Raw genomic sequence first — 27,088 nt, 5'->3', positions numbered from 1 at the left:
ACTGGGTTAATTGGCACCTCTAAATTTGTCAATGTCCCTTCGGTATTGTCTGGCCTCCCATCCAGAGTTGATTCCTGTCTTGTCATAACTGTGATGGAAAAAGCAGGTTCAGAAAACTGGCTGGGATGTGGATGAGAGGAGCTGAGGCAGTCCTGCGAAAGGGGCGTGGCTCTGCTATGTGGGCGTGGTTCTACAACTAATACTGTACTGTATATGATCCTCATTTGCTAAAATATCACAACTTCCTCACAATTTATAGAATGCAAGCAACGAGTATCCATCCAAGGATCTGGGTTTTCCAGACAAACAAGGGGATTCCTCTCATTTGGGCACCGACGTTTACTTCGCTTTAAAAAGCACTCCGCGGCACGCAGAGAGAGAGAGAGAGAGGGGGAGCGAGCGAATTGAGGAAGTGGAGAAATTGACTGGAGCGGCGCAACAAGGCTACTTTATCTAGCCTTACTTCGCCAAACCTCGCCCATTACGGATAGAAAGAATAAAAAAAAAATGTGAAACAGAAAATGCTGCAGCACAAGTAGTGCAAGAGAAAAACAAACAAAAGTGTCTTGCGTAGCTCTGGGGAGCGTTTCGGCGGCGTTTACTTGTGGAGAAGGAGACATGAAGCCGGGTGAGTCAACGTTTTTAACCAGGAGAGGCTGACACAATTCCTCGTGGCGTCTCACCCACTGAGGAGAATTGAAAAAAAAAAATAAAACCAAACCAAACTAAGAAAAAGTTGTTGCATGTCAGTTTATCTGCTAAACCGACCGGGTGGTTAAGTTTTTTTTTTTTTTGTTATCTCACCTTGAGGCGTCCGAGAGGAGGGGAGGTAACGCAACCCGACACGCGCGCTCGATCCGCACACCCCGGCGCTGCCCTCTCATTTCTGTCTTCTGTCCGACTGCCACTTCGTGTAGTAAACGTGTCACTCGCGACAGCTGCCCATAGTATAAGAGGGTTTGAACAATGGCCCCGCCTCGGTGTCGCCCTCGCTTGTTTTTTGCAGGTTGCGTTTGGTGCGTTTCGGACCCAGCGCCGGTGAGTTGTTTTTTTTTTTTTTTTATTCCTTCCAATGAGCTTTCATCATATTTGTGGTGGGCACAGCTTTTGCCAGATTATTGTTTTTGTGCCCCATTATGCACACACTAGTAAATGAATACACGTGTACTAAATCTGATCCAGCCTCCTGAGGGTGGGCATCACTGAAGTCGTATCAGACATGAAGCACAGGCGTGCGCTAACGGAGCAGGCCATCTACATGTCAGAAAGTTTGCATTTCTCCAATGACCAGTGCATTCGAGGGCGACTAGATCTTCAAAATCCCAAATCGGGACATCTGTAGGCTGACCAGATTGTCATGGCTCCAAATCTGGAAACCGCTCCTTAATCCATAAATACATGTGCAGACCGTTTGTTGTGAGAATTGTGTGCCTTATAAAAATCCACATTGAGTTGAATTCTGTTTCCTCTATGAAGTATTGTGCATCATGCAAAAAAAAAAACGCATATGAATTCAGAGTTTGGGTGTCCAAGTTTTTTTTTCCCCATAGACATTGTTCACATTGGTTGCTTTTGTATAGCTCTGAACTTCAAACCTTGAGATCCAGAGTTTAAATCCTGCAACTGATGGTGAGTGACCATGAGCAAGTCACTTGATCTGACTGTGCTGCAGTTGGAAAGGCAAAAGAAATGTAACCAGTTGTCTCTCAAATGTTGTAAGGCACCTTGGATGAAGGTGTCCGCTAAATAAGTAAATGTAAATTAATCACCAAATACTGCTGCAATGTGTTATCCTGCTTTTTAATTAACTGTAATGTACTGTTTTTTGTTTTTTTTTAATATTAAGAATCCTCAATTGTTTCTTTTTCTTATGCAGTTGCCAAACAATAATGAAATGCAAAATGATCAAACAGTTGAGCAGCTAACTTGATCCAATTTGCATCTCTTCTTCACTTACGTAATGTGTTTCAATGAAATATTTGAAAAGACACGAAGGCCTGAAAAATATATTACTGTGGTCCACCAAACATTTTGAAGGTATTCTGAGGGAAAAAATCTCTCTCTATAGATAGAGAAATATATATTTCTCTATCTATCTGAACAATTTTGAAAATATTTGGTGTTGGCAAAATAAGAGCACTAAGAGCTTATAGAACTATTACTGTATGCCCTTTACCAGTTCTAATTAAGAAATTAATTGAAGAGAAAATGGTGGCCCTCCAGGTGCTGAGTTTGAAACCCTGTGAGTTAGTGGGTCTTCCCAATGCTTTACATGTCATTCTTGTTTGGCTGTTGAATAAGGAAAAAGAAAGTAATTTGATGTTCTGTCTGAATCTAAAAAAAGCTAGTGAATTAAAATGAATGCAGCAGAAGTCTGTTCCATTAGCAGTGCTAACTGGTTACAAAAATAAAATAGTGGCTGGAAGATAAACCTGCAGGAGCTGTTTTGTTCCCGTCTTATACCATTTCTTAATTCATGGGTGATTATGCAGTGGGTCTAAATGTATGAGGTATTGCAGCACACATCAAACTGCCCATCTAAGGGAAGATTGCCTTATTTGTGAAATTTAGTGTGGATTGACAGCTGTACCCAGGACAGCAGTCTGCTTTAACTTGAAACAGTCTTGTATTTCATGGTTTTGAATGCACCTTCACTGTCATGTGTATATAATAGACTGTGCAATTATATGACTGAACAGTTACTTGTTATTCCACTCTGGGAATGTTTGCTTACCAACCCATCCACACAAGCGCCTACAGAGTCAAATTACACATGCAGGTCCACCTGTAACCTGCACCCTTAAGATGTGAGAGGAGAGCCGATCATGTTGAGAAAAAATGTAAACATTCCTAACAAGTAAGTTCACAGTGATCACTGACAGCAGCCTATCATACACAAGCACAAGTTTGTTTTGTGTTATAATCTTGTTTGCTTTGCTGAAACACTGTGTCCAGATACTTAGTGTGCAAAGTGCCATATATAAAAAACAAACAAAAAAAAAACTGATTACTTTGTTACATAAAGCAGCGCTTTTTTGTTTGTAAAGTACTGCAGGCAATGTATGCAAATACCGCAAAATCCTTATCTCTATGCAGTAAACCTCTACTGGAGTTGTTTTACTTCGACGTCAACTGGCTTCTCACACTTTTAAAATGCCAATAACTGTGCCCAGGTATGGTCAACTAATTTTTGAGTTTTCATGTCTGAATGCACTCCTCCCAATACACTGCCACACACATCACTCTGAAAGTGAGCAAATTCAAGGATGCCTACAATGAGTAACTTTTAATAAAAGCTCAAATTTGAAATTTTCACCCTGTCATAACAATATTTTAGCTATTGCTTGGGAGTTAAAAGTAATATAGATGCTAAAATGATTACAGAATTAAAATGAGGTTGGTGTATCTGGTATTGTGTTATTTGCATGTGGCCTTCACTTAATCCACTCTTCATTTTGAAGTATTTTTATGATGAGAAAAATGAGAATTTGGTAAATACTATACTAGGCAGGCCTATTTAGAATGACTAATTCCTTAAACGACTACTCCACCCAAAACCAATATTTTTTTTGTACATTACTTAACTCCTATAGTTTGTAGTAATGGCTAAATAAAATTTGAATCTCATCTTTTCTTGCAGAATGGAAAAAGAAAAAGTTTATGATATAATAAAAGACAAAAAAACAATTCCATATAAGATGTGAAAAATGTTCATGGAAGAAAAAAAAGTCTCATATTCATATAGTCCTCATGTCAGTTATCCAGTCATTTACTCAAACCATGCAAAACACATGCTTATTTTGCTACAGTATTGTTAAATATATACTTCTGGAATTATTAATGCACATTATAAACGGTAAACTCTTGGTATTGATGTTTTGAATTGAAGACAGGACTCTTGATCAACTGAGTCCTGTCCTCTGCGGGCCTTTTCTTCTTGGCAGCCCCTTGCCTCCCATCACAAATTTTATACATTCATATTCTATGTTTTAGTAGTTTTTCTTTTTTCCAGGTGTGTTACAAGACGTTTATTTCCGAGATGTAATTGCTGTTTTTTTTAGTATGCATTAAAACAGATTTTTTTTTTGTGCTGCTGCTGAATTCTAACTGTTCCCCCCCCTTTTTTTTTTTCTTTCAACAATTTATCTGAAAAAACAACTAAAATAAGCTAAGTGTAGTTGCAGGCTGTATTTCTATTTGGCACATTTTAAAGGCCACATGGTTTTCTTTTTGGCATGTCCTTTCAAGGCAGAAATGAGTAATGTCTGCACTGTAATTGTCAGCCAGGCTCGCTCTTCAATAATGCACATCCACTGTAACATTTTGTTTGGGAGGTGTGGAAGCAACTAAAGGTTTAATTGAAAGACCTAGAAAAATGTCCAGAAACTTACAATATGTCTGTTATTAATGACATTCTTCTTGGTTTTCACATGACAAACAGTAGTTTCCTAGTCTGGGGAAGCTGTGATTTAGACTTCATGCGCAGATTGAGAAGATAATAGGAGTGCTTATCACAAGTTTGCTAAGTCAGATTTTGCAGAAAGTGATGCAGCATCAGAACTTCCTATTTTCTTTTTTCACCTATTAATAATTGTAATACTACTGTTTTTATACAATCTTGATATTAATGAAGAATTGATTATGCTGCTACTAATGCTGTAGCATTGCAATGTGTATCTTCTTTAAATGACAACATAATTCTGAATTTATTTTTCAGAAATAAAGATTGATCAACCTTTTGCTGCCTGCTTTGTGAAGAAATCTCATTCAGGTCACATTCTGGTAATTGGATTCCATTGGAAATACAGAATCTAAACAGCCACTAAACTGTTTGTGCAGTTAAAGTAAAAAACATGTATTGGTCAGTGGGTACCAGTCAAGATGGCATCGGTGCCAAGGATGGTGTGGCCAACCAATGTGGTGAGTAACAAATGATGTAAATTCAAAGCAGACACTTATTATGACCTTTTATATAGTATAGGGTGGCCTCCCCCCCCCCATTTGACACTACAACAGCCTAAAATGTTCAAAACATACATTCAACATGGTGCTGAAAATATTCCCTAGGGGGTTTGTTTCAAGCTCATTTGATTGCAGGAACGGAGTGAATACACTGAGTTTTCGGTTTTGAACCTCTCACCCCAGTTTATGCCAAAGGTGCTCTATTGGGTGCAGGCACTTGGAGTAAACTGAAGTCATGTCTTGTTTGGGGAGACAGCTTGAGAAAATGTGTGCTTTTTGAGACGTGGATTATCCCTTTAACAAAAAAACAAAAAAATGACTGTATTTGAAAGGGGTTCAAAGAGAACTTTCTGCACCCCATTCCATTACTACTAGTACTACAACCCTGTATCGTCGACAGAAGGCAGGATAGATTCATGCTGATTCTTGACCTCTTCTGCATGTCCTAAGAGAGAAATAGAGATTCTGTATTGTAGGTGACATTTTTCTTAATCTTTAGTCATCCGGTTTTGGTGTTCATGTGATCATGGTAGCTTTATCTCTTGTTCAGCAGTAGAACATGGTACGATCTTCTCCAAATGTAGCCTGTACATTTTTACGTTCTAACACATTGTTTAGCCCATCTACATACAGCACATTTGTTGCAAAGTACTGTTATTTGTTCATTTTGTGACATTTCGGTTAGTTTGAATGAGTCTGAATGCTGTCTTGACCTCTCACGTTGACAAAGGTGTTCTTGCCTTCATAAATGCTGCTCACTGGGCGTTTTTTGTTTTATCTCTTCATTGTTTTGTAGACACTTGAGACTGTAGTATGTGAAAATCGCTGAACATTATTCCTATTTCTGAGATGTTGGATCCCCCAGGTCTGACATAAACAATTACACTAAGGTCAAAGTTGCTTAGATCACAAGCCTTGCAAACTCTGTTTGATTTAGCAGTAGGTAAATCCCTGGACCATATTGGCCTTTTATTTGTATTAAAATCCCTCCAAATGATTGGCTACTTTGAGTAGCATGGCATTTATATTGACGAGCTTGTAAACCTCAAAAAACGGACCACTGAGTGCATTTGCTCTTCAAAGTTTCTTGTATACTTCTGTGTAAAGATCTATCTGCACAGTTCTGAATACAGATGCGCCTATGGTTTGTGTGTGTTTTTAATAATGTAAGATTTGAGGTTTTCCTGTTGTTCACTGAAGTTCATGTTTTACGTTGCAGCATTTAAATCGGTACACCATGCTAGCCAAGTTGTCAAACCGAAAAAATAATATACACATTCAAAAAAAAATAAATAAAAAATCAAGCTTGTGCTTCGGCAAACTACAGTCTACTGCTGGATTCTGTCCAGATGCTAAAATACCAATCATCTCTGGAAGTAGAATGTTTTTGTGTCTGCCATTGTGAAGCTTTTCCTCCAATGTGTAGTGAATTCTACTTGCTGGGCTAAAAGTAAGAGTGATGGTAAACCATACAAGTCACCAAAAGACCCAAACTTTTGTTATAAATGCAAATGATGATATTAATGATAATACTGTAGAAGGTATTAAAGCATTTATTGTATCACCATCAGTTTTAACAAGTACACTTGCATAAGATTGTAAGATGTTGTAATTTATCCATCCATTTCCAGTTTGCTTTAACACTGTTTGAGGCTGAGGAAATAGAAGTTCTTCTCCCAAAGGTGTGCATGTAAGTTTAATTGATTGCTGTAAATTTTGGTTTAGGTTGTGTGCCCTGTGTTGTACTTTATCATATCGAGGGTATGACCTCTTGCCAGAAAATGCTCTGGTTCCCAGAATTACTCGTAGATCGAATAGGTTAGAACATGGAATAGACCAACACGAGTTCTAGCTTGTTTGTGGGGTATCTGCAATTGATACAAATAATGCATTACCAAAAGCCGTGATCTTAAACTCGACACCCCACACTCGGACTTGCTTGGAGTTTTCTAGTTATTTATTTCTTCTTTCTTACAAGTTTTAAAAGGGAAGTACACAAGTTTGCTTCATCCCAGTTTTGTTTCTGCTTGGACTTTTTGCAACATTTTAGCAATTTTATGTGGCATTTCTTTTAAAAACGACTCTATTGTATCTTAGTGCTTAACATTGAACAGGGTATATTGGATCAGTTAAAAGAAAGGAAGGATCATGCTGCAAATATGCATTTATTCTGTTCATCCATTGTTAAACCTGTTAAATCATTTTTACGTGTGTGTTTTTATTTTAAAGCTGAGCAAAAAAAGGAATATAAAATTAAAATTGTAATTATATAATTTCATATAGTGAAGGGCTTGCTTAGGAGATCCTAAGTGAAAGGTTTAGAAAAAATGTTCAGTTGGAAGATTTTTTAGATTGTTGTAACAGAGGACAGGCCTGCTTGCCTCCAAATTTTATGCTGTAACACCTAAATACCCTTTTGAGCAGGTAAACGTGCATTGTTTTATGTGTGAGCATGAAGTCAATATGATGTGGACTCATTTGTGTTTATTTAAGTCACTTGGAAAGGTTTTCTTTCTTGTAATTTATCTTATATTGAATGTTCTTGTGTTTGAAAGTTTTATTTTGTTACACTGAATTATCTTTCAATCCATGGAGGTTTCTGGCGATACAGAGAGTACTCTGCCAAGTATAATAAAAAGATAGCTGTCGCCGCTTGATAAAACCAATTAAAAAAAAAAAAAACAGGATGTTGAAAATAGCTTTGCAAAGTGCAACTTGGCAGCCATGGCAGCTGAACACCTAAAGCACTGTTAACCTTCCCAACATTGTATTAGCATCTGCTTAAGAATGGTGACTTCCCCTTTGTTGTGGAAATTTGTTAGTTTATTAGTCAAGTAATGTAGTTTGTTTGTCCACACGTTCAGAAAGAGAATCCTGCATGATGTTAAAGCATCACCATGTGAAATTGCATTTCTTCACTGCGTAACTTTTTTGTTGTGTGTTTTTTGTGCTCTTTGTTTAAGAGTTTTGTTTTTTTTTTTCTTGAAGCAACATTTAGCACTAAAGCCAAATGTGATCTGCGGAGTTCTGGTTTAAAAACTAAAGTCGTAGTGTAAGGTTGTCCTGTGCAAGAAGCTGGCATTGTGACCAATGCCAGTGATTGGTATTGCATTAGACTTTGTCATTTTCTGCCAGAACTGCTTTTGGCTGCTGCAAGGATGCATTGCAAAGCATCCTTAAAACTTTTGTATTTTGACCGCATTAAGAGTCTATGGGAGTCTATGGGCATGGAGTTTGACGGTTGGGCTGGGGGAGTGGAGATCTATGTACAGTTCACTTTTGGTTTAGGTTTTTGTGTGTGAATGTTGTCACACACTTGCGAGTAGGTGGCAGCTAAAGGGCTTAGAGAATGGTACTAACTCACCTGGGCGGTGGGGTGCACTGACTTTCTTTCTAAGTTCCCTCCGACCTTTCCCGGGACATCCCACCAGGTTCCGGTGCCTTGACTCTGAAGACGTCACTTCTTTCCCGGCTCCAAGGACAACATCACTTTCCCAAGACTCCCTATAAAACCTCACTCCCCTCCTCTGGATTTCAGTTCTGTTTTGGACTCCGTCTTGTAAACTACTCTTGCTTTACAATTCTTTTATTTTCTCAGCCAGGAACATGTTATACTGGTGGCTGCCCCAAACCTTTACCATGCCTGAAATCTCATACTTTCTTAATGTATATGATATATATGTATATGCATATGTGTCGTTGACATGATTATATCTGTAGATTACCATTTAATATTATATGTTTTGTGGTCGACGTCCAGTTTTTATGGCATGTATATTTTTGTAGTACTAGGGTGTTGTACCATGTTAGGCATTATGAATGTAGTGACACCTTTTCTTGCCTGAAGAAGGGGCCTGAGTTGCCTGGAAAGCTTCCATATTGTAATCTTTTTAGTTAGCCAATAAAAGGTGTCATTTTGCTTGACTTCTCACTAGTGCAGTACAAAAATGTAGTAATTTTCTTCCAACCCTAAACAGGTTACCAGTCCATAACATGGGTCACAGGCACGGGGCTAATTTTTAATTGCCAACTAACTTGTATTACATGGGTGGCTTGTTAGCACAGGTTGGAAGAAGTGATTGGGAAATCAAGAAAGCTTTAAAGTTCGACAGTGCTCTGGTCAACTTTGTGCAATACAAGTGACTGGCTACTCTGTATTGTGTATGGTACACTTCATATTTTCAGATTGCTACATTTCGGAGATGGAGACACCAGATCTTTGTGTGGAAATATCACACTGATTCAGATGTTCTGTGTGAAGTAACACCTACATTCTGAGTAAGTTAAGCCACAATAAAGTTTGTTACTAATTTAAGTAGTTAATGTTCAAAATAAGGAAGTCTAAGATTTGTCAGTTTTTCTATCTTCAGAATTTACCTCCATTGATGTGACCTCTGTTATTTTTCCTCAAATGTAATAGCATAACAGGAAAAGGTATTGTTTACTTTTATCAGTAAAGACAGAAGCGTCATCAGTTTTTTCAAAATATGTTGCCATCTGAAACATTTAATAGAACATGTAGTAAAATTAGTTAATATGTAACCGAGTTTAATTTCTTTATCCTTCTGGATGTGATCTTGGGTTCTTTTTTTGCTGCTGAAAGAAAAAAGTAAACCTTTTTGGCAGACCTGAGCCCAGCTGATGCAATGCTAATCCATGTGGAATACTGCATCAAATAGCAGAGTAAATGGAAAGCGTTCTGTTCTGACTGAAAAGTGTTTGATAAGAAGTATATCTTTAAAGAGCGGTGCCAAACATGCATTCATTAATTTGTCTTAATGACGTGACGCATGTCAGTAACGGGGTTATGCTTTTAACATAAAACTGCAGTTTTTAGAATTACATTTTTATAAAATGTAAGGTAAAGTGATCCATCATTCTTCAAAAAATTTGAATCTAGTTTTAAAGGTTTCAAGAATGGATTGGCATTTTGAAATAATCTAAAAATGCTGTAGATGGAGTAATGGAATGCCATTTGAAAAAATGTGTTTTCTGTTTGTTTCCTGCTAGTGTTGAGTATTTCAGAATTTTGGGTGGTACAGTATGTGGAAATTCTACCACCTTATTACTGTGCCGTTCTTAGTTAAATAGTGCTAAGGCAGTGTGTGTGGAGATGTGCACAACATGGCCTGTTCCAGAAGCTCAAGATCTTGAACGTGGTGGTTAATTGTACATTCTTAAGCTGTCTTTCTTATTATTAAAAGTAGTACTAGGGTGTTGTACCGTAAGGAATTTATTGGACAGTTATCTAAAGATCTTGACCATACATTGTTGCTCTCCCTCCTGTTTAATTAATCTTAGCCTGAATGAACCTATTAATTTTTTACATTTAAGCTTTTTCATTTAAAGATTTACCATTGTTGTTTCTTGTCCTAGTGTGTGGATATAAACACAGGAGACTTCAGTTTCTGTATTACATCTTGCCTGAAGAAGGGGCCTGAGTTGCCTTGAAAGCTTGCATATTGTAATCTTTTTAATTAGCCGATAAAAGATGTCATTTTGCTTGGCTTTTTTCTTATTAAAACTTGTTGCAAATGTTTAAAGCACCACTACAAAATGGACCTTTTTTGTTAGGGTGAGAGTTTTTCTCAATTACATTTTATGGCTAGAATTTCCATCTAAAATTTGTATTGCTATTATTACTGAGCTGTATGGAAGGTTTTGTAAAATTTTAAGTGCCTTTACTCAAGGAGAGTCCATATTCATGTTAACACTGTTTAAGACAGACAGTCAGTCAGTCAGTCATTTTCCAACCCGCTATATCCTAACACTGGGTCACAGGAGTCTGCTGGAGTCCATCCCAGCCAGCACAGTGCACAAGGCAGGAACAAATCCCGGGCAGGGCGCCAGCCCACCGCAGGACACACACACCAAGCACACACTAGGGACAATTTAGGATCGCCAATGCACCTAACCTGCGTGTCTTTGGACTGTGGGAGGAAACCGGAGCACCCGGTTTGAGTTACTAATTTATAATGCGTTATAAATTAGGCCTTTATGTTTACACTGTTGCCCGACTACTTCATTTTCACGTGGCAATGCTTGCAACGTATACTGTATATGTCACCTAAAGTTCCATCTTCTGTGTGAATTTTTGAAAGGTGGATACAGAAAAGGAACGTTTTGTATTAGAAAGGTCTGCAGTTAGTAGACACAATTTCTCCTTTTACCCCTTTAAGGAAAAATTATTCAAAGGCTAGGTCCCTTCTCGTATGAAAGAAGAAAGAGTTAGGGTTTTAGCAGTGATCTTTGTTAGGCGAGAATAAATGTGGGTGAATATGTACAACCCTGAAATGGAAATTGTAATATATTGTCATCAGTGCATCAATATAATATAGCAAACTTTTTTTCAATGCCAGTTGTGTGTCCTTGTGGCGAGGTGATAGTATGTTACTTGTTTTGGATTGTTTGCATTACGAGAGATTTATTTTGTGACATCCTAAATGCTTTGCTTTCTAAACATTTTAATGATTTCTTATTTGTCTTCAATAATAGCTGTGCCTGGAAAAATAGTTATGTTGCTTACATTGTTAAGAAATGGTTGTAAGAACTCTGTCTTCTGTTGAACTTTTGAAAGTTCAACTCGAGTATAAGATATTGTTCCCTTTTAAATTTTCTGTAAGTGTTCACAGGAAGCAACAAAACCCACAGCTTGATAATGCAAATAAATTTTCATAATTGCAATGGACAGCTCTTGCAGGAAGCAAGAAAATCCATGGGCTGGTAATGCAAAAAAGTCTTGTATGTAGCTCCCGAATGGTCAGATTGTGTGTTAAGTTGGTTAAGTCCTAATTCATTATTGGACCTGTGTGTCCTTCACTATGTAATGTCAGAAAATCACGGACATGATAAAGCACCACACACCACAATATACTAGTATAATTCACTTATCACCAAATCAGTGCAAGGAATGCTTGACCAAGTTGATTGGACATTTTTGTCTTTTGTTCATTTGAACGTTGGAGAAATCCATCAGTTGTCTTAATCCACTTAATACAGTCATAGCTTTTTTATTGAGCTGGAGTCTTTTTAATTGTCAATATCTGAATGTACATAAGAGTGATAAAGGAATCTGGTGTGTGCTCAAAACTAAACCTCAGTTTTCTTTTTGAAACATCGCTCTTGGTTTCATTACATTCTGTGAAGAGGAGCTCCTTGTGTGTCATTCTTATAAAATACATCTGTGCACTTAGAAAAATCTTACAGAGAAAAGAACCAAATTATACACAGACAGTGACAAGGCTGAGATTTAAGCCCAAGTTACTGGAACTGAGAGGCAACAGCATTAACCACTGTACCTCCATGTTTGTCTTAATATGCATGATTGCAACCTGTAATTGAATTTGTTGTTAATAGAAAATGTCATTTTGTAACCCGCTTAATCCAGGCTGGGGTTGCAGAGGAGTGCCCGAGTCTATCCCAGCTAGCATAGGGTGCAAGGCAGGAACAAGCAATTGACACAGGGCAAACACACACACACACACACACACCCCAGGTTACCTAACCTGCATGACTTGGGATAGTGGGAGCAATCCAGAGTACCTAGAAGAAAACCATACAGGGAGGACCTAGGATGTGAACCCTGGTCTCCTTACTGCGAGGCAGCAGCGCTACCACTGTGCCATTAGCAGAAAATGCTAAATTAAAAATTTTTGTGCATGGAGGGCATGCATATGTCTAAATATTATTACTAAAAAGGCAAGTAATTGTGATATTAATGGACAGTTGTTGGCAGACTCATGCTGGTATCTTCTTGGAGTATTTTTGAAATGCACAATAGGACACTGCTTTCACTTGCTTGCTGCATGAGCCAGTACATTACGAATTTGGTGAAAGACTATTATAATCTGAGTTTTAGCTACAGCCATCTGGTGCATCATTTGTAGAGTCAAGCTTAGAGGTCACCCCCCCCAAGCAACATAGATTTTTTTTTTCCCTCTTTCCCCAATGATGCACCACTTAGACTGAAGAAAGGGTTGGATTTCACTTTAGTGGATAATGGAACGGCAAAGAATAAGCTTGCTGTCAAGGTTAGAAAGCTGCTGTCCAATGCATAACATAGCTTATTGTTTGAATGCTTAGTTATCCAGAGAATGTAAATTCCTCTTAATAAAATAAGAATTATCAAGTAGCACGGGTTTGCAGATTGCTAGAAAATTTGGTGAGTGCCTGTGTTTAGCTATGCAAGCTACAGAATCGTTTCGAACAGGCAGATAAAGCAAGTTGATTGTCACGCTATGGTCAGGCAGGTAAGTAGTGATTCCTGATTTGAGAAGTGCAACTTTATCACATAGAGAAGCTGAGGTTTTGCTTTTTTTATTGCCAATGGTTGGTAAACCCAGCTGCAAGTTCTTGGGAAATAAATTTGCTAAGAATTGACTGTTCTAAGCTAGCTACTGTATGTAGTAAAAATATTGCAGGTTTAATGATCTGTCGTTATCTTTATCTGACTGATCTGTTATGTACGTTTTGAGTTACTAAATGCATCCTTGCATTATTGAACATTGTGAATTTAAGTATAATGTCCACAAAGAATGTAGGCTTCTTGTTGTTCAGAGTGTTGTTTATATCTAGTGCAGTGGCTCTATCTGCTGTTTTCAGCAACATTTTTACAACCTCAGCAAAATAATGGAGGCTGCAGACTTCCTATTCTTCGTAGATTTCACTGCTTTTGTCATTTTCTCATCAAGAAAGTTATTTGCGATCTCTTCATATTATAGTCCTGTCCGATTGTAAACATTACAATATTTCTCTGAATTAGATTTGAGTGGGAAATGAATACATTCCAGTACTACAATATTTTTAATTCTTATTTTGATACAGTATTTATGTATTTAAAGTTTTTTGATTTTTGTCATGTGAGAATAATTATTTATTGGAGTAAGAGAAGCACAGGCCAAGTTGAGCTTTTGGGTTCATTTTTGGGTTTCATAGTGTTACACAGAAGATACAGAAAAATAACTTTCATCCTTTATGATACAAATACTTGAGCAACACTAAAAATGTAAAAGTTCATCTTGTGATTTCTACAGACCTGTTGTGTGTGGAATGTATAATCAAAGAGCGATAGGAGAATTCTTTTAGGTGTGTGTGTGTGTGTGTGGAGATTCTGCTTTTTGCCTTCTTGTGAAGTATCATTTGTCCTTTAAACATCACCTTCTCTCTGTATTCTGGTGTTTAGTGATTACAAAACCAGCCAGTTCCTTTTTTTTTTTTTCTTTCAAATAAACCGTTTAGCAAAGCCATCTTGGGGTTTCATACAAGTGGCTCCAGTTTAGTTAAGGCTGCAATTACTCTGTTTATTTTATTGACGTCCGTAGTAACATGAAAGACTGCTCTGGGAGTAAGGTGAATGTAAGGTAGCATTTTGAAAAAAATCAAGCAATGTTAAATATTGACAAATGGAGTAAAGTAATGTTGATTTGAAGACTTTCAAAATGTGTCATTTTGAACATTCACACTGTATTGCAGGGTCTAATGTATTCAAAGATTGGATATGGATGCGACAACCCTACTTCCTAGATGCACTTGAGTAAAGTTTATTAACTTCTTTTTTAATGAAGTATCTTGCACTGAATTTTGAAAGGACAAAATCATTTTCAAAATTTGCAAAGACGTGTAAAAAAGTTGATTGGTAAAACTTCGTCAGGAGCACAAGTGCCCTGTGATGGACCAGCATCCCATTCACTCCTTTACTCAATTTGGCCATTGTTTTATGATTATAAGGATGCACTGTCACATGTTTGTTTTGTACAGTAGTATTCATTTTCAACAATAGAGTCAGTTATTTACTGTATTTATTTTAATTCTTTCGCACAACCTTAATTCAAATTGGATGTTCTTGTTTTGACAAATCTAAGATATCAGTTCACTCTCAAGTTATAAGGAAGCATTTGAAATGGATTTCTGTATTAAAGATTTGAAGGCCAGGGTGTGGGGATGAATGTTTGTTTTTCCTTTTTTTTTTTTTAAATAAACTGGTAAAAGCTGACCCCATTTATTTATCAAAATGTCAGCAAGTGACAGATGATAGCCCATGACTGTCAAGTACATATTCACAGTGTAGCACTTATGCCAGAGGGCAAAACAAACTTTTTTTTTTTTTATCCCATTTCTTTTTGGCAATCAGGATATCAAATTGATTACAAATTCAGTGGTTTTCTGAATCTGTGCCATTTAAATATTTGGAGAAATGCAGCATAGTTCTGTTGAATTAGATTTTTAGTTTATTCCTCTTCTTCTCCCTCATTCTTACTCTACACAGGTTGGCACTAATTTAAAAGGCCAGAATGAATAGGTGTCTAAAAGAATTCCGACTGACAGTGCCCCTTGTATGAATATACCCTGTATTCTTTCATATATTGCCTTTTTGAAAAGTAAGTTGGAGCCAAGTTAAAATAAATGGATAAGGTTATGAACTTTATAATCTTTAGTAGGTAGCACGCCATTTAACAAAAAAACAGAGTTATAAAGGTGCAGGTTGTGATCATGGTGCTTTAAAACCTAACTGTCTTGTTTTATTGGAATGCACTGCCATTTCTTAAATCATCAGAATTATTTCTCTGCTAGCTGCATATGCTTGAATAATCTAATTGTGTATAGTCGGATCTTCCAGAGGGAAAGCATATATTCTCATAAATGTCCACATTAAGTCTCTGTTTATTTTAAAAACTAATTTCTAACAAAGAACGCAAACTATAGCTGGGAAATATATACTTTGACTAGGTTGTGCTTGTAATGAAACTTCTATAATGTCAGAATGGCCTTTGACTGCAGCAGTACATTGAAGTTAGCATAAGAACGGCTTTTTGGTTGTCCTAATTTCTGACATACGCTATTTGAACTTCTTTAAAACTGCCATTGGACTAATTTTGGTGGAAAAAAATTCAAGACCTTTTACTTCTCCAGTTCATGGTCAGGCTTCACTTTCAGCAGAATCCAACTTTTTAAAAAGACTATTGTATGTGGGGGAAAAAAAGCTTAAACATGCTGTTGTCATTCTGTTTAAAATTGTATGCTATGATACAACCATTCTGAAACTTGTTTTATTAAATTTAGAGTCAAAGATGGCTGGGAACTATCTGTTGAACATTTAGTTGCAAAGCAGGAACCAACTTTCACAGGGCACTCATTTTATCTAGAAGTTACAGTGCAAATGATTATAAGCACAAAGCACACATTTATTGCTTAAAATTACTTTATGAATTAATCATGAATGGTTCTAAATCATTTGGATAAAATAAACATCCAGCAGCACATCCTCTTCTATGCGGTGTTGTGGTGGGGAGGCAGCATAAAGAAGAGGGACGCCTCACACCTGGACAAACTGGTGAGGAAGGCAGGCTCTATTGTAGGATACGGAGCTGGACAGTTTGACATCCGTGGCAGAGTGACGGGCGCTGAGCAGACTCCAGTCAATCATGGAGAATCCACTGCATCCACTGAACAGGATCATCTCCAGACAGAGGAGCAGCTTCAGTGACAGACTACTGTCACCATCCTGCTGCACTGACAGACTGAAGAGACCCCACACTATGCGACTCTTCAGTTCCACCCGGCGGGCTAAACGTTAACACTACACAAGATTATAGACTGTTCTACCTGCCTCACACTCTCCACCTTGCATTTTTAACTTGCACTGCTGTTTTTTTATTGCTCTTTAAGTAATATTGTTTTTATCAGTATGCTGCTCCTGGAGTATGTGAATTTCCCCTTGGGGATTAATAAAGTGAGTGTGTCTGTCTGTCTGTCTGTCTGTCTGTCTGTCTATCTATTTATTATTTAGTGCTTTTATCTATCTTAATAGAGTAATTACTGTACATATACTTGACACAGAAAAATGTTTGCCAGTTCAGTTTCTGAGAAATGTAAAATAAAAAGAAGTTAATCCATGAAAAAGTTGTTTGAAAAACGTCCTGCTTCTGGTAGTGACAATAAACTTGTACTTAAAATAATTGTGTTTAATGTCATGTGCAGAGTATAGTGAAATTTCTACTGGCTTGTCTCTCCAGATAGTAATACAACACCAACAAGTGTCACTCACAAACACATACATACATACATTGTAAGATATAGATAGAGATATATATATATATATATATATATATACAGTTTAATAGGTAAAATAAACCCTGTCTGTGTGTGTGTGTGCACATATACACACACACACAAAGTAAAGTTCCTAGGATCGGTCAACAGTGTGGGATGTGGGTGTAGTTATCAACTGTGCCAAACGATACCAAAAGATGAGTACAGGTAATGTTAGTAGGAATGGCAGAAGATCTGAGAAACGTGTATTGCATCTCCAGAAGAAGGTTTTGACAGTAACTTAATGGGAATTGCTGTAAATTGCATAATAAAGTGTGTGTTTTTTATATGTTTAACACTTCTGTGAAATTTTGGGTCTCCTCTCATATCAAACGTACACAAAAGGACACATACAGTATTGTTCTAGCATTTAGGGACAGCTAGCTTTTGACCACAGCCATGTACTGCGATTTGAAATGACTTCATTTCCTTTGAGTGGCAGGTTTTCATGTCTGGGCTTAAATTTCCTGCAGCTTTTAGCCTAGCATTTTAGATTTGGAGTGGGCATGGCGGCTGCATTTTAAATTAGCTGTTTTCATAACAACACTCTCTCTGTATGGTGTGCCATCATTTTATTATTTTACATGAAACAAACCGTCCTAGACAGACATGTGCCTTTTGAGTGACGTGAGCTGTAGTAATTTTCAGATTTATTTTTGATTATAGTTTGTATTTTGTGTTGTTGTGTGTCACCCTGGTGGTGGTGTCACACTTTCCATCTATGGATAGTTTCCTGTTGCTGGAGTACCATTGCTGATGTGTCTGATGCTGGTTATTATTTATAAGCAAATAGTTGCAGTAATGTTGAAAACTTTGCCTAAAAATTAAAAAATAAATAAATTCTCAAGAGAAAAAAATTCTGGTTTGCCCAAATATGAAAGCTGCTTCATCAATCGACCCCACCTGTCCCAGGTTTACACTTTCTGTTTGTGTCCAAATCTCTGCCAACCAAGTAAAAAGTCTTTCACTTCCATTTATGAAGATGTCCTTCTTGGTCACATTGAATTAGAGTTTAATCCTGCATATGCCATACACATTGAAGGGAACATGCTTCTGTTGTTACGGTTATTCTCCACCATCCAGTAATATGTTTTCTGCATCCATTGTCCAACTGCATTGGCTTACCAACAACAGGAATCGTTGATTTAATGTAAAAATAATTCTGGATGAGATTATTTAAATTATTTATTCAATCATTCATTTTCTTGACCTGTTTATTCATATTGATATATGGCCATTGGGTTGCAGCAGCCAATCTTGGCAGCATTTCATGCAATGCAAGGAACTAGCTCACGACAGAGCACCAGTCTATCGCAGAAAGCATTTAATAACATTAGGACAATTTACAGTTGGTAATTTAGTCCAGCAGTTGCATCTTTGGGATGTGGAAGGAAAAGTGGAGTCTGAGGACAAACATCCACGCAGACCCTGGAAGGACCTGCCACTCCCCGTAGACCATGACCGGTCTGGAGTTGAATCCCACGAATGTAAAGCTATAAGGTTGCTACATTGATCTCTGCTTCATTGTACCACTTTGCACTTCTTATCAATATTTTTATTCTAACTATTCAGCCAGACATGTTGGGCTGCTTTCTTGTTTCCTGTACAATCCCATTAATATTCATTAATTAGGTTTGTTTTTTTTTTTTTATTTCTTCAAGATCTTCTTTAGAGAGTGCCTGTTCTGTGATTTCTATTTTTAAGAAATGTAATCTGCATCCCATTACCACGTTATGCGCTGCCCTTCCCTCCTCCTAATCAAGTCTTGTTACTTCACTGCTAGTGTGAAGTTCCCGTTTGAGTTCTTAACTCAATCTAAAAGCACTTCTGGCTAAGGAGAGTTGAATCTTTTCTAGCAGTTGTGAGTTTGTACCTTCAGAAATGTAAGCCTTATTGTACCATGTTAGCAATGCATAATGGTGTATCCCTGATGACTGGTGCATAAAAGTTTTGTGCTAAAAGGGCTATAAATGAAACGTTCACAATGCAGATTTGCCTGGCACCGCACAAGTAGTGTTATTGTGATTATACTGCTTTAATGCAGCATTTATCTCATTTATTATCTTAATTTATTATTATCTTGCTGCTTCACTAAAGCATTCATTTCTTTTTATTCCATTTGCAGAAACATCAGAAATCCTGTTCTATGGACCATGCTTATTTTCACTTTAACCAGCTTCTTTCTATTAAAAGTCATTGGTAATGAGGGTTTTGATGTACTAAAGAGAATATGAAGTATAAGGTGTAGGTATTATAGCCACAGGTCAGGTTTAATAAGGTAGACTTTCTGCAAGTGCTTTTAAAATACTATTAGGTTTACTCCTCTGTAATTCCATTAATTTATCAGTCAATGCTTGCGGTTTCACTGAAATGAAGATTACAAGAAAATGTTGGCAATAATTGTTGTTTTTTTTTTTTTTAAACTTTCCATATCCATCTAACAAAAGCTGATTATTGTCCTGTAATGGACTGGCGTGCCATCTCGGGCTGGTTTTTCCTTCGCACCCACTGCTGCTAAGATAGGTGTGTGCCCTGAACTGAATTAAGTGGTTTAAAAATGGAGGCATGGCTATGGGGGGGGGGATGATTATTCTTGGCTGTTGACATAAAATGTCAAAATAAATAGATTTTATGATCTGCCCACACAATCAGCTGTGTAGAGTAAATATGTTGCAAGGTGCTTGAGAAATACATCAGGCGTTTTTGCATACATGAAAAGGAAAACTCATTTTGACAATAGTTTAATGTGTGTTAGCTATCTTAAAGGAGTATTCACAAAGGATCTACAGTAACACAAACCTGTGCAGCTGGTACATCAAGGAAGGGCATCCTGATGGAAACTTGCCACACCTTTTAATTAGCTGAATGAGGCACAAACAGATCTTCTTACTGTGAGAATAAATTTAGGATTAAAGAACAAAACCAAACCGCAGCTGTCGCCTGGTCCATCTTCAACAGGTCTTGGAGCACTGCCTGAGTTGAGGTGACATACCCACCACTTATTTCTCCAGTAATACCAAAGAGATCTTCCCTGACCGCCAGCCTCGGTCTGTCCATTTTAGGACCTTGGAATCCTCCTGCTAGTAAGCCTGTGCCCCATATTCTCCTTTCATCTTTATTTAGCTTCATCTGTAACTGAAGGTCATTTTGAACTCCATGATAATGTCACTTCTGGCTGGCTCTAAAGTAGCATTAATATTAATAGAAAAGTTTGGCTTCTGTATCAATACCAGCTTTTGGACCTCAGTACAGAAACCAATACTGTATCATAGCAATTAATGTTTAATTTCCTATCCCCTGCCTCACAGTAGCCTTGCACAATTGATGTGGAGTGGCTCCATTTCAGTGTCGCCTGTGTGTTGGAGCAATGTCCATTCAAGGTTGCTGCGTGTCGAAGACAGAATTTTGGTGGAGGTCAAAGTTCTCCGATGAAGTGCTATACATCTGAGCATGCAGCTTCTCGTAAATTAGGGATGTTTTGGGGAGGGATTGTAGTTACTCTCCTTGTCAATTCTGCATCTTGTTGTCTTTATAGGACAATGTCCACGTCGCCCGTCAAGTCTTCAGCATGACTAAGTGCTGCCCTGTCAGGTCTGCAACGTAATGAAGAAAGAGCAGAAAGGGGGAAGAGGGACTTTCCATGTTGAGGCTGCAGTGTGTCAAAGTGCTGCTGTCTCGAGTCTGCCACACATCAACGACCTGTACATGTAAAGAGTGTGCATGGTCATTGAAAACTACCATTTACTTTTCATACCAAAAAACACCAAAATGCTGGTACCTGTACCATTTTAAAAATTGGATTTTTCTGTATTTTTTCATTGGGGGCACATTATACAATACTAATGTAAAGCCATTTTTTTGGCTATAGAGTCATCAGCCTTGAGTTTCCCATGTTGGCTTCAGATGTCTCTGCATCACATGCCCTGTGTTGATCGTAAAGGGTAAGCGGTCATGGCCGCCTTCTGGGTTGCCACCTTTAAACAGATAAATGGATCTTACTCTTTTCAATTAAGTGCCATCTTTTGCACTTTAACGTGCTGGAGGCTTCTCGGCAACGTCTGGCCAGTTCTTGTGACTCTGACTATTTAAACAGACCGCATACCTGTAACTTTGCTTAAGAATGACTGTGTGTGTACTGCACCCTTTGGCCAGGAGGCATTAGAAAACCTGAAACTGTGCATGAAAAGTGGGCGAGGTAACCCTGGCATCCTCTGCAGCTCATACCCTTTATAGTTGTCCGGCAACATCTCCAGTTGTGTTGCTTGTCACCACTGTCCCTTGCTTACTTTGGTGCACCCAGGCAAATTACTTGTGGAGCAGCTAGTAATGGTGTCCGTTTACTGCAGCATTGGTGCTTAGGATTCTGTCACTAACAATACCTAAATTAATAATGATGTACTAAAGATGCCAGTTAGATGTATATCAGTGGGTGTACATGTGAGATATAGGTAACTTTAGCAGATTTGTTTTAGTGAAAGAGAATTTAATTTTGTTTTTTTGCTTTTTCAATCGTATATCCGTTATTTGTATATTTGTTGAATTAGTATACATCTGTCAGTTGGCTCTGCACCGTTAATAAACTGCATATTTACTATCTGTAGTGAGTGCAGTTGTACTTCTGGGTTGTTTGTGGTGTTTTGTGCAGTTCTCTTCCACACGTGCACCCTGGGGAGTCCGAGCAGAGCTTAGAGTTGAGGCTGGCTTTTCACTCCTATATGGAGGTGGTGCCGTGTGATCACCCAAAAATGGGATATACCGTTTAGTTTTTGTAGAGAAAAGAAATTGAATTTAAAAAAGAGTTGTAAATCCTTGCAGTTTTCTTTGCTTGTAGTTACAAATAGCTATTTAAGTATCTGGAGACAATAAAAATATATTACTTGTTAAGTGCAGGTGGGGAGTTTGTTTTGTCGTTTTGGCAAAGTAGAATAATTGTTTGCTTAATTTTAAAATACAGTGATCCCCCGCCTATCGCAGAAGTTACGTTCCAGACCCATCAGAGAGAGGTGAAAATCTGTGATATAGAAAGACCATATAAATAAAAATTTTTATATAGTTTAAGCCTTAAAATACCTCTCCCACACGCTTTAAACACATGTAAACTTGTAATGGCGAGCGACGTCCTCGTGACGCTTTCCTTCCCGAAGCATATCCAGGAGTTTTACTTTTTCCTGAATGGTCAAGGTCTTCCTCTCGCGCTTAGGCTCACTACTACCAGAAGGCTTAGAAGATGCAGGACGCTTAGGAGCCATCGTAGGGCTTGAAAGAAAATGAAAAGTTCACAAAAAGTTGGCACACAACAATCGGACCACAAGCAAGGTACGCAATATGCAGAGAACTGAGATGCGTCGGGACCCACACTTGCTGTTCTTGTGAGATTATGCCACATTAGCAGCAGCCAATCGGAGCCCAAGAGAATGAAAATCCCACTCGGGTCGTCTTTCAGCCAGTAACGGGCCTTGTAAGAAATCATCTGGGTACTGTAGCGTGAAACTCTGTCTACCGTAGTGACTGCTGAAAACCGTATGCTTTGTTATGAATTGGCTGCAATGTGCACTACAGGTAGGATGTACTTATTGAATTTTTCCGTGATATAGCGGGGGCACAATTGCTGAACCGCGATATAGCGGGGGATCACTGTAGTTTGCTTTGAAAGGCCATAGACAAGGTGTAATATAATTCCTTGGGGACAGAATTGAGTTAGTCTGGTGGCTATCTACATCCAAAGACTGAAAATACAAGAGACTCTGAGGAATGTGTAGCTGGTAACACTGTAATCGCCACCACCTGAGGAGCCCCATCACACCCTGTTGGAGGAGCAGCTCATCCAAAGGTGGAAAGGGGAAAAATCCACAGTGAGTGTAAAGGTAAGATGGACAGGAGTCAGAAATGGTTTAATTCCATATAATGAGAAATGTCTGAGAATATTGAATGTTTTAGAAGGCTGACCAGTAGAAATTTGGTAATCGGCAAGTAAAAGAGTTTGATTTTCTTATAAGCTCACGGAGTTGGAAGCTCCGTCGTCTTGTTGATTGCGGAAACCAGCTGCTGAATTTGAGCTGAAAAATTCCTAAAGTCTAGAAGGGTGTTTGTTAGAGAACTGGTTTATTGTGTATAGTGGTTTAGTTAGCTTTTTACTGTAGAAAAGTATCCTATTGCTTTTATCACCACTGTTTATAATGGTGGCATAACAGATGGTTTAGCAGCAGAGAGGGTATTATTGGGGCCCTGTCTCTCTGCATTACCACACTTTCTTCCCTGGGAATCCATGGCACTCGATATGGAATTTATCGGATGTCTCTTCCTGGCTGTCCCTTCCATTCATTTGCATTTATTTGCAAAATAATGTTTGGACTTGGTAGTCCCCTGTCTGCTTGTCTCATCTCTTCAGTCTCGATTCCATTAAACTGAACTGTTCAGAAATGTGTCAGAATCTCCGAGTAAAGGTTTGATTGCAGTAGTCCTGTTTTCAGTACAGCATTTTTTTTCTTTGTAAAGTACAGTTACGTTTCCTCTTATTTTCACTGAAATTTAGGACATATTTCTTTTGTAGTTTTTCCCTGTGCTCTGTGAGGTATTTGTGTGTGTGTGTGTGTGTGTGGTTGTGTTCCTCAGAGGCAACCAGCCTATATAAACTACTATGAAAAGACTGAGTAACAGTATGGAAGTGATTGCTGTAATTGTTAAGATTGAAGGTGTATTCAGATTAATTTTGTGCATATTAGCCATGTACTGTATACACAGTCTAATATAATAATGTGGTGTTCTATACTTCTTTAAAAAGGTTTTGTCTATTTGAATAATTCCCACTGCCAACCCACAGAAATGATTCCTTTAAATCTTTTTCGCTTCTTGGCGGAGTCCTGTGTGTCATAGAGATGCTTAATAATTAATCAAGGATGATGTAAAGGCATGAGGCACTGGGAATTTCAAATTGTTTTCTACTGTCTGCCAGGGTTTTTGACCTTCACAATTTGGCTTTAATGTGTGTTGTGTTTGTGTGCAGCATGCACATTTACCGTTGAGCTGGTATGGTGTTACATAGCCAGCCAGCCAGCCATCCATCCACCCATCCGTCCTTTTATCAAGAATGTCTAATCTATTTCGGAGTCCCATGGTTGATCCCTGCCTGTCTGCAAGTCAGGAATCAATCCTCATTGGGATTTTAGACCATTACAGGGCACACACGTTAAATTTAGCAGCATGAAAAAACGGTCATTTTTTATTGCAGATTTGGTTGTGATTTTAGCCTACTGCATTACTTTACATGTTTAGGTGAACACTTTTACTTATAATGCAAAATGTATACAATTGTAATTACAATTATTTGCACTATACAAATGAAACCCATTCTCTAGTTCAGGGCTCGTAATGAAATTTCAGAACCAAGAATCTTGATTGAGAAAATAAAAGCAGTTGTTTTTATCAATTTACTTTCCGATTTTTATTTATTCATGGTGAAAACTATTTTTTGCATCAACTAACAGGCAGTTCAGACCTCTTTATTTTGTAACCAAAAATGGTGACGTTTGTAGCACATCAGAATGAATTTAAATGTTTTATTGTCCGCAAACGACTTTGTAAATGTCTATATAGTTCTTTTGTCTTTTGAGCTGGTTGCTAAAGTTGGATCTCTCTGTGAGCTACTAAAAGAATAATAGCAGACATAATAAATCCAAAAATGTACTAACTAGAATTATTTTGCTTGACATAACCTGGAGATTGCATGATGTTGCAATACAAACCGATGGAAATAATGCAAATAACAAAACAAACATTTTAAGAAAAAATATAAAAACTGTGTTCAACACTGTGACACGGAAAACCAGTGCTGCTGCTTCACAATACCAGACCCATTGTCTGGGCATTACTTGTGTACAGTTTACACATTTTCACCGTGTCTGCATAGGGTATTTATCCAGACACTCCAGCTTTCACACCACTTCCAACAGACAGGCGTGCTGAGGCTATTTTGAAATTCTATATGTACCCGGCATGAACAAATTGCGGGCTAGTAGTGTAGGCTGAGTGTTCCTTATAATGCACTCGCACTCTGACAGTCCTGGGTTGCTTTTTGCCTTGCATGCAATATTACCAGAGTAGACGGCAGCCCCTATGACCCTGACCTGGAAAAGTAAGTTGGGAAATGCAAGAAGACAAACAAATATGCGGCAAGGAGCGTTGGAATAGCTGCACAATGTTGAGGCATAAAGAACTGCAGCACATACAAGTTCCTTTAGCACTGAATGATAGTTTTCTCAGCATCGGAAGTTTATTGGTGTGTGTGTGTTTTTTGTTCTATCGTAATTTGTGTAGGTTGCAATTCAAGTCAAGTTCAGCTTTATTGTTATGTGTACTGAATACAATGAAGACCTTACTTGCCAGTCTCCTCGGAGTAGTGACAAAAAAATTAAATAGCATATCTACAGAATGTGCTGTGTGTATTTTATTTATCCATCTACTGTATGTAAATGCAGTTTTTGTATGGTTGTTTTACTAACCGTATGATCTGCAGGTAGACACTGTCTTTATTTTACTGTTGTGAGATGGGAGCAGGGTCATGGGAGCTTTATGCTTCCGGTAGTCTGTGTCCAACTCCTTGGTTTTTGTTGACATTAAGGGTGACATTACTGTCCTGGCACCACTGAGCTGGCAAGCAAGCCTTGTCTCTGTAAGCTGTCTTATCTTTCTTGGTGATTAGACTTGCAATTGAAATGGTGTCATCATCAAATTTAAGGACATGGAAGGTGGATGAAGAGGATGATGTGATGCTGCCATTCAGCACACGCAGAGTCCTGCAAATTAGAGGTCTAAAATCCAGTTACAGTATGGAGGGTGGCATTAAATCCCAACTTGAAATTTGGTAGTCACCTTTGCTGGTACACCAGTGTTAAGTGAGCTGTACTATATAAATGGGCTTTCATTACCCAGGTGTGCCAGTGTGGTATAAAATGCTGGAGATACTGCATGATCTGTGGACAGTATACAAACTGGAAGTAGTCCAGACTCTTCTGGTGTATTCTCCTGAAAGTTCCCCTTCAACAGTCCCTGAAAGCACTTGACCACGATTGGAGTGAGTGCCATCAGTCCGTAGTCATTCAGACAAATCCGCCTTTGTTAATTTTAATGAGATTCAAGGAACTGAGCTTGATGTAGGGGATTTTGCAATAGCTGCACTGTTCATTTTTGGGAATGGTTTGGAAATAAATGTTTTCATGCATTTGGGGAGTGCAGTATATGCTGGCATACTGAGAGGTGAGGCGAAGTGTGACTGATAAGACACTAAACAGTTGATGACGGATTTTGATCAAACAAAAAGCATCCCTGCCTTTCTCTACCAGATATGTCTGATTTTTATGCATTAGCTCAGCAATAGGGTATTGTGCAAAAGTATATTCTGTAAGTGCAGCTGCTTTAGAAGTAAGACAAACTTAATAGAAATTACTTTTACTTAGAAACAGTCAGTCAGTCATCATCCAACCCGCTGTATCCTAATTAGAAACAAATTATTATTATAGAATACAAAACAATACAATTTATTTTTGTATAGCCCAAAATCACACAAGGAATGCCGCAATGGGCTTTAACAGACCCTGCCTCTTGACAGCCCCCCAGCCTTGACTCTCTAAGAAGACAAGGAACAACTCCCAAAAAAACCCCAGTAAGGAAAAAATGGAAGAAACCTCGGGAAACGCAGTTCAAAGAGAGACCCCTTTCCAGGTAGGCTGGCGTGCAGTGGGTGTCAAAAAGAAGGGGGACAATACAATACACAGAACAGAACAAATCCTCAATACAGTATAAAAATAAAAATTTTAGAAGTACGGAGAAGAATTTAACAATGGATGACATCACCTAATATGATTTGGATTTGTTTATAGTCCTGGAGACCTCATCCATCAAGCTGGCTGCCCCATTTGACCATTCCACACCTGAAACCGTGCTGGGCCAGCCAATCCGATGAAAGGACCTCTCTTTCCCATGATTCCAGCAATCCTCCATCAGGGAGGGAGAATACAATTCAATCAAAAATTGAAGATATCGT

General features: G+C 38.1%; 1 protein-coding gene across 2 annotated transcripts in view; it reads left to right on the top strand.

The window, feature by feature from the left end:
• Nucleotides 1–201: 201 nt before the first annotated feature.
• Nucleotides 202–27,088, top strand: part of lrrk1 (leucine-rich repeat kinase 1) — a 126,559-nt gene continuing 99,672 nt past the window's right edge. Inside the window, exons 1-2 of one of the 2 annotated variants that reach the window (XM_039772700.1) lie at nucleotides 202–628; nucleotides 4,718–4,920. In XM_039772700.1, coding sequence (XP_039628634.1) covers nucleotides 4,854–4,920 — 67 coding nt within the window. In that variant the 5' untranslated portion in view covers nucleotides 202–628; nucleotides 4,718–4,853. Of the gene's footprint in view, nucleotides 629–957; nucleotides 1,039–4,717; nucleotides 4,921–27,088 lie in introns of those variants that run through there. The other variant, XM_039772701.1, reaches the window with a different exon arrangement.

This window comes from Polypterus senegalus, chromosome 12, assembly GCF_016835505.1.
Source record: "Polypterus senegalus isolate Bchr_013 chromosome 12, ASM1683550v1, whole genome shotgun sequence".
NCBI classification, from domain to species: Eukaryota; Metazoa; Chordata; class Cladistia; order Polypteriformes; family Polypteridae; genus Polypterus; species Polypterus senegalus.
This window is presented reverse-complemented; position numbering and strand designations above follow the sequence as displayed.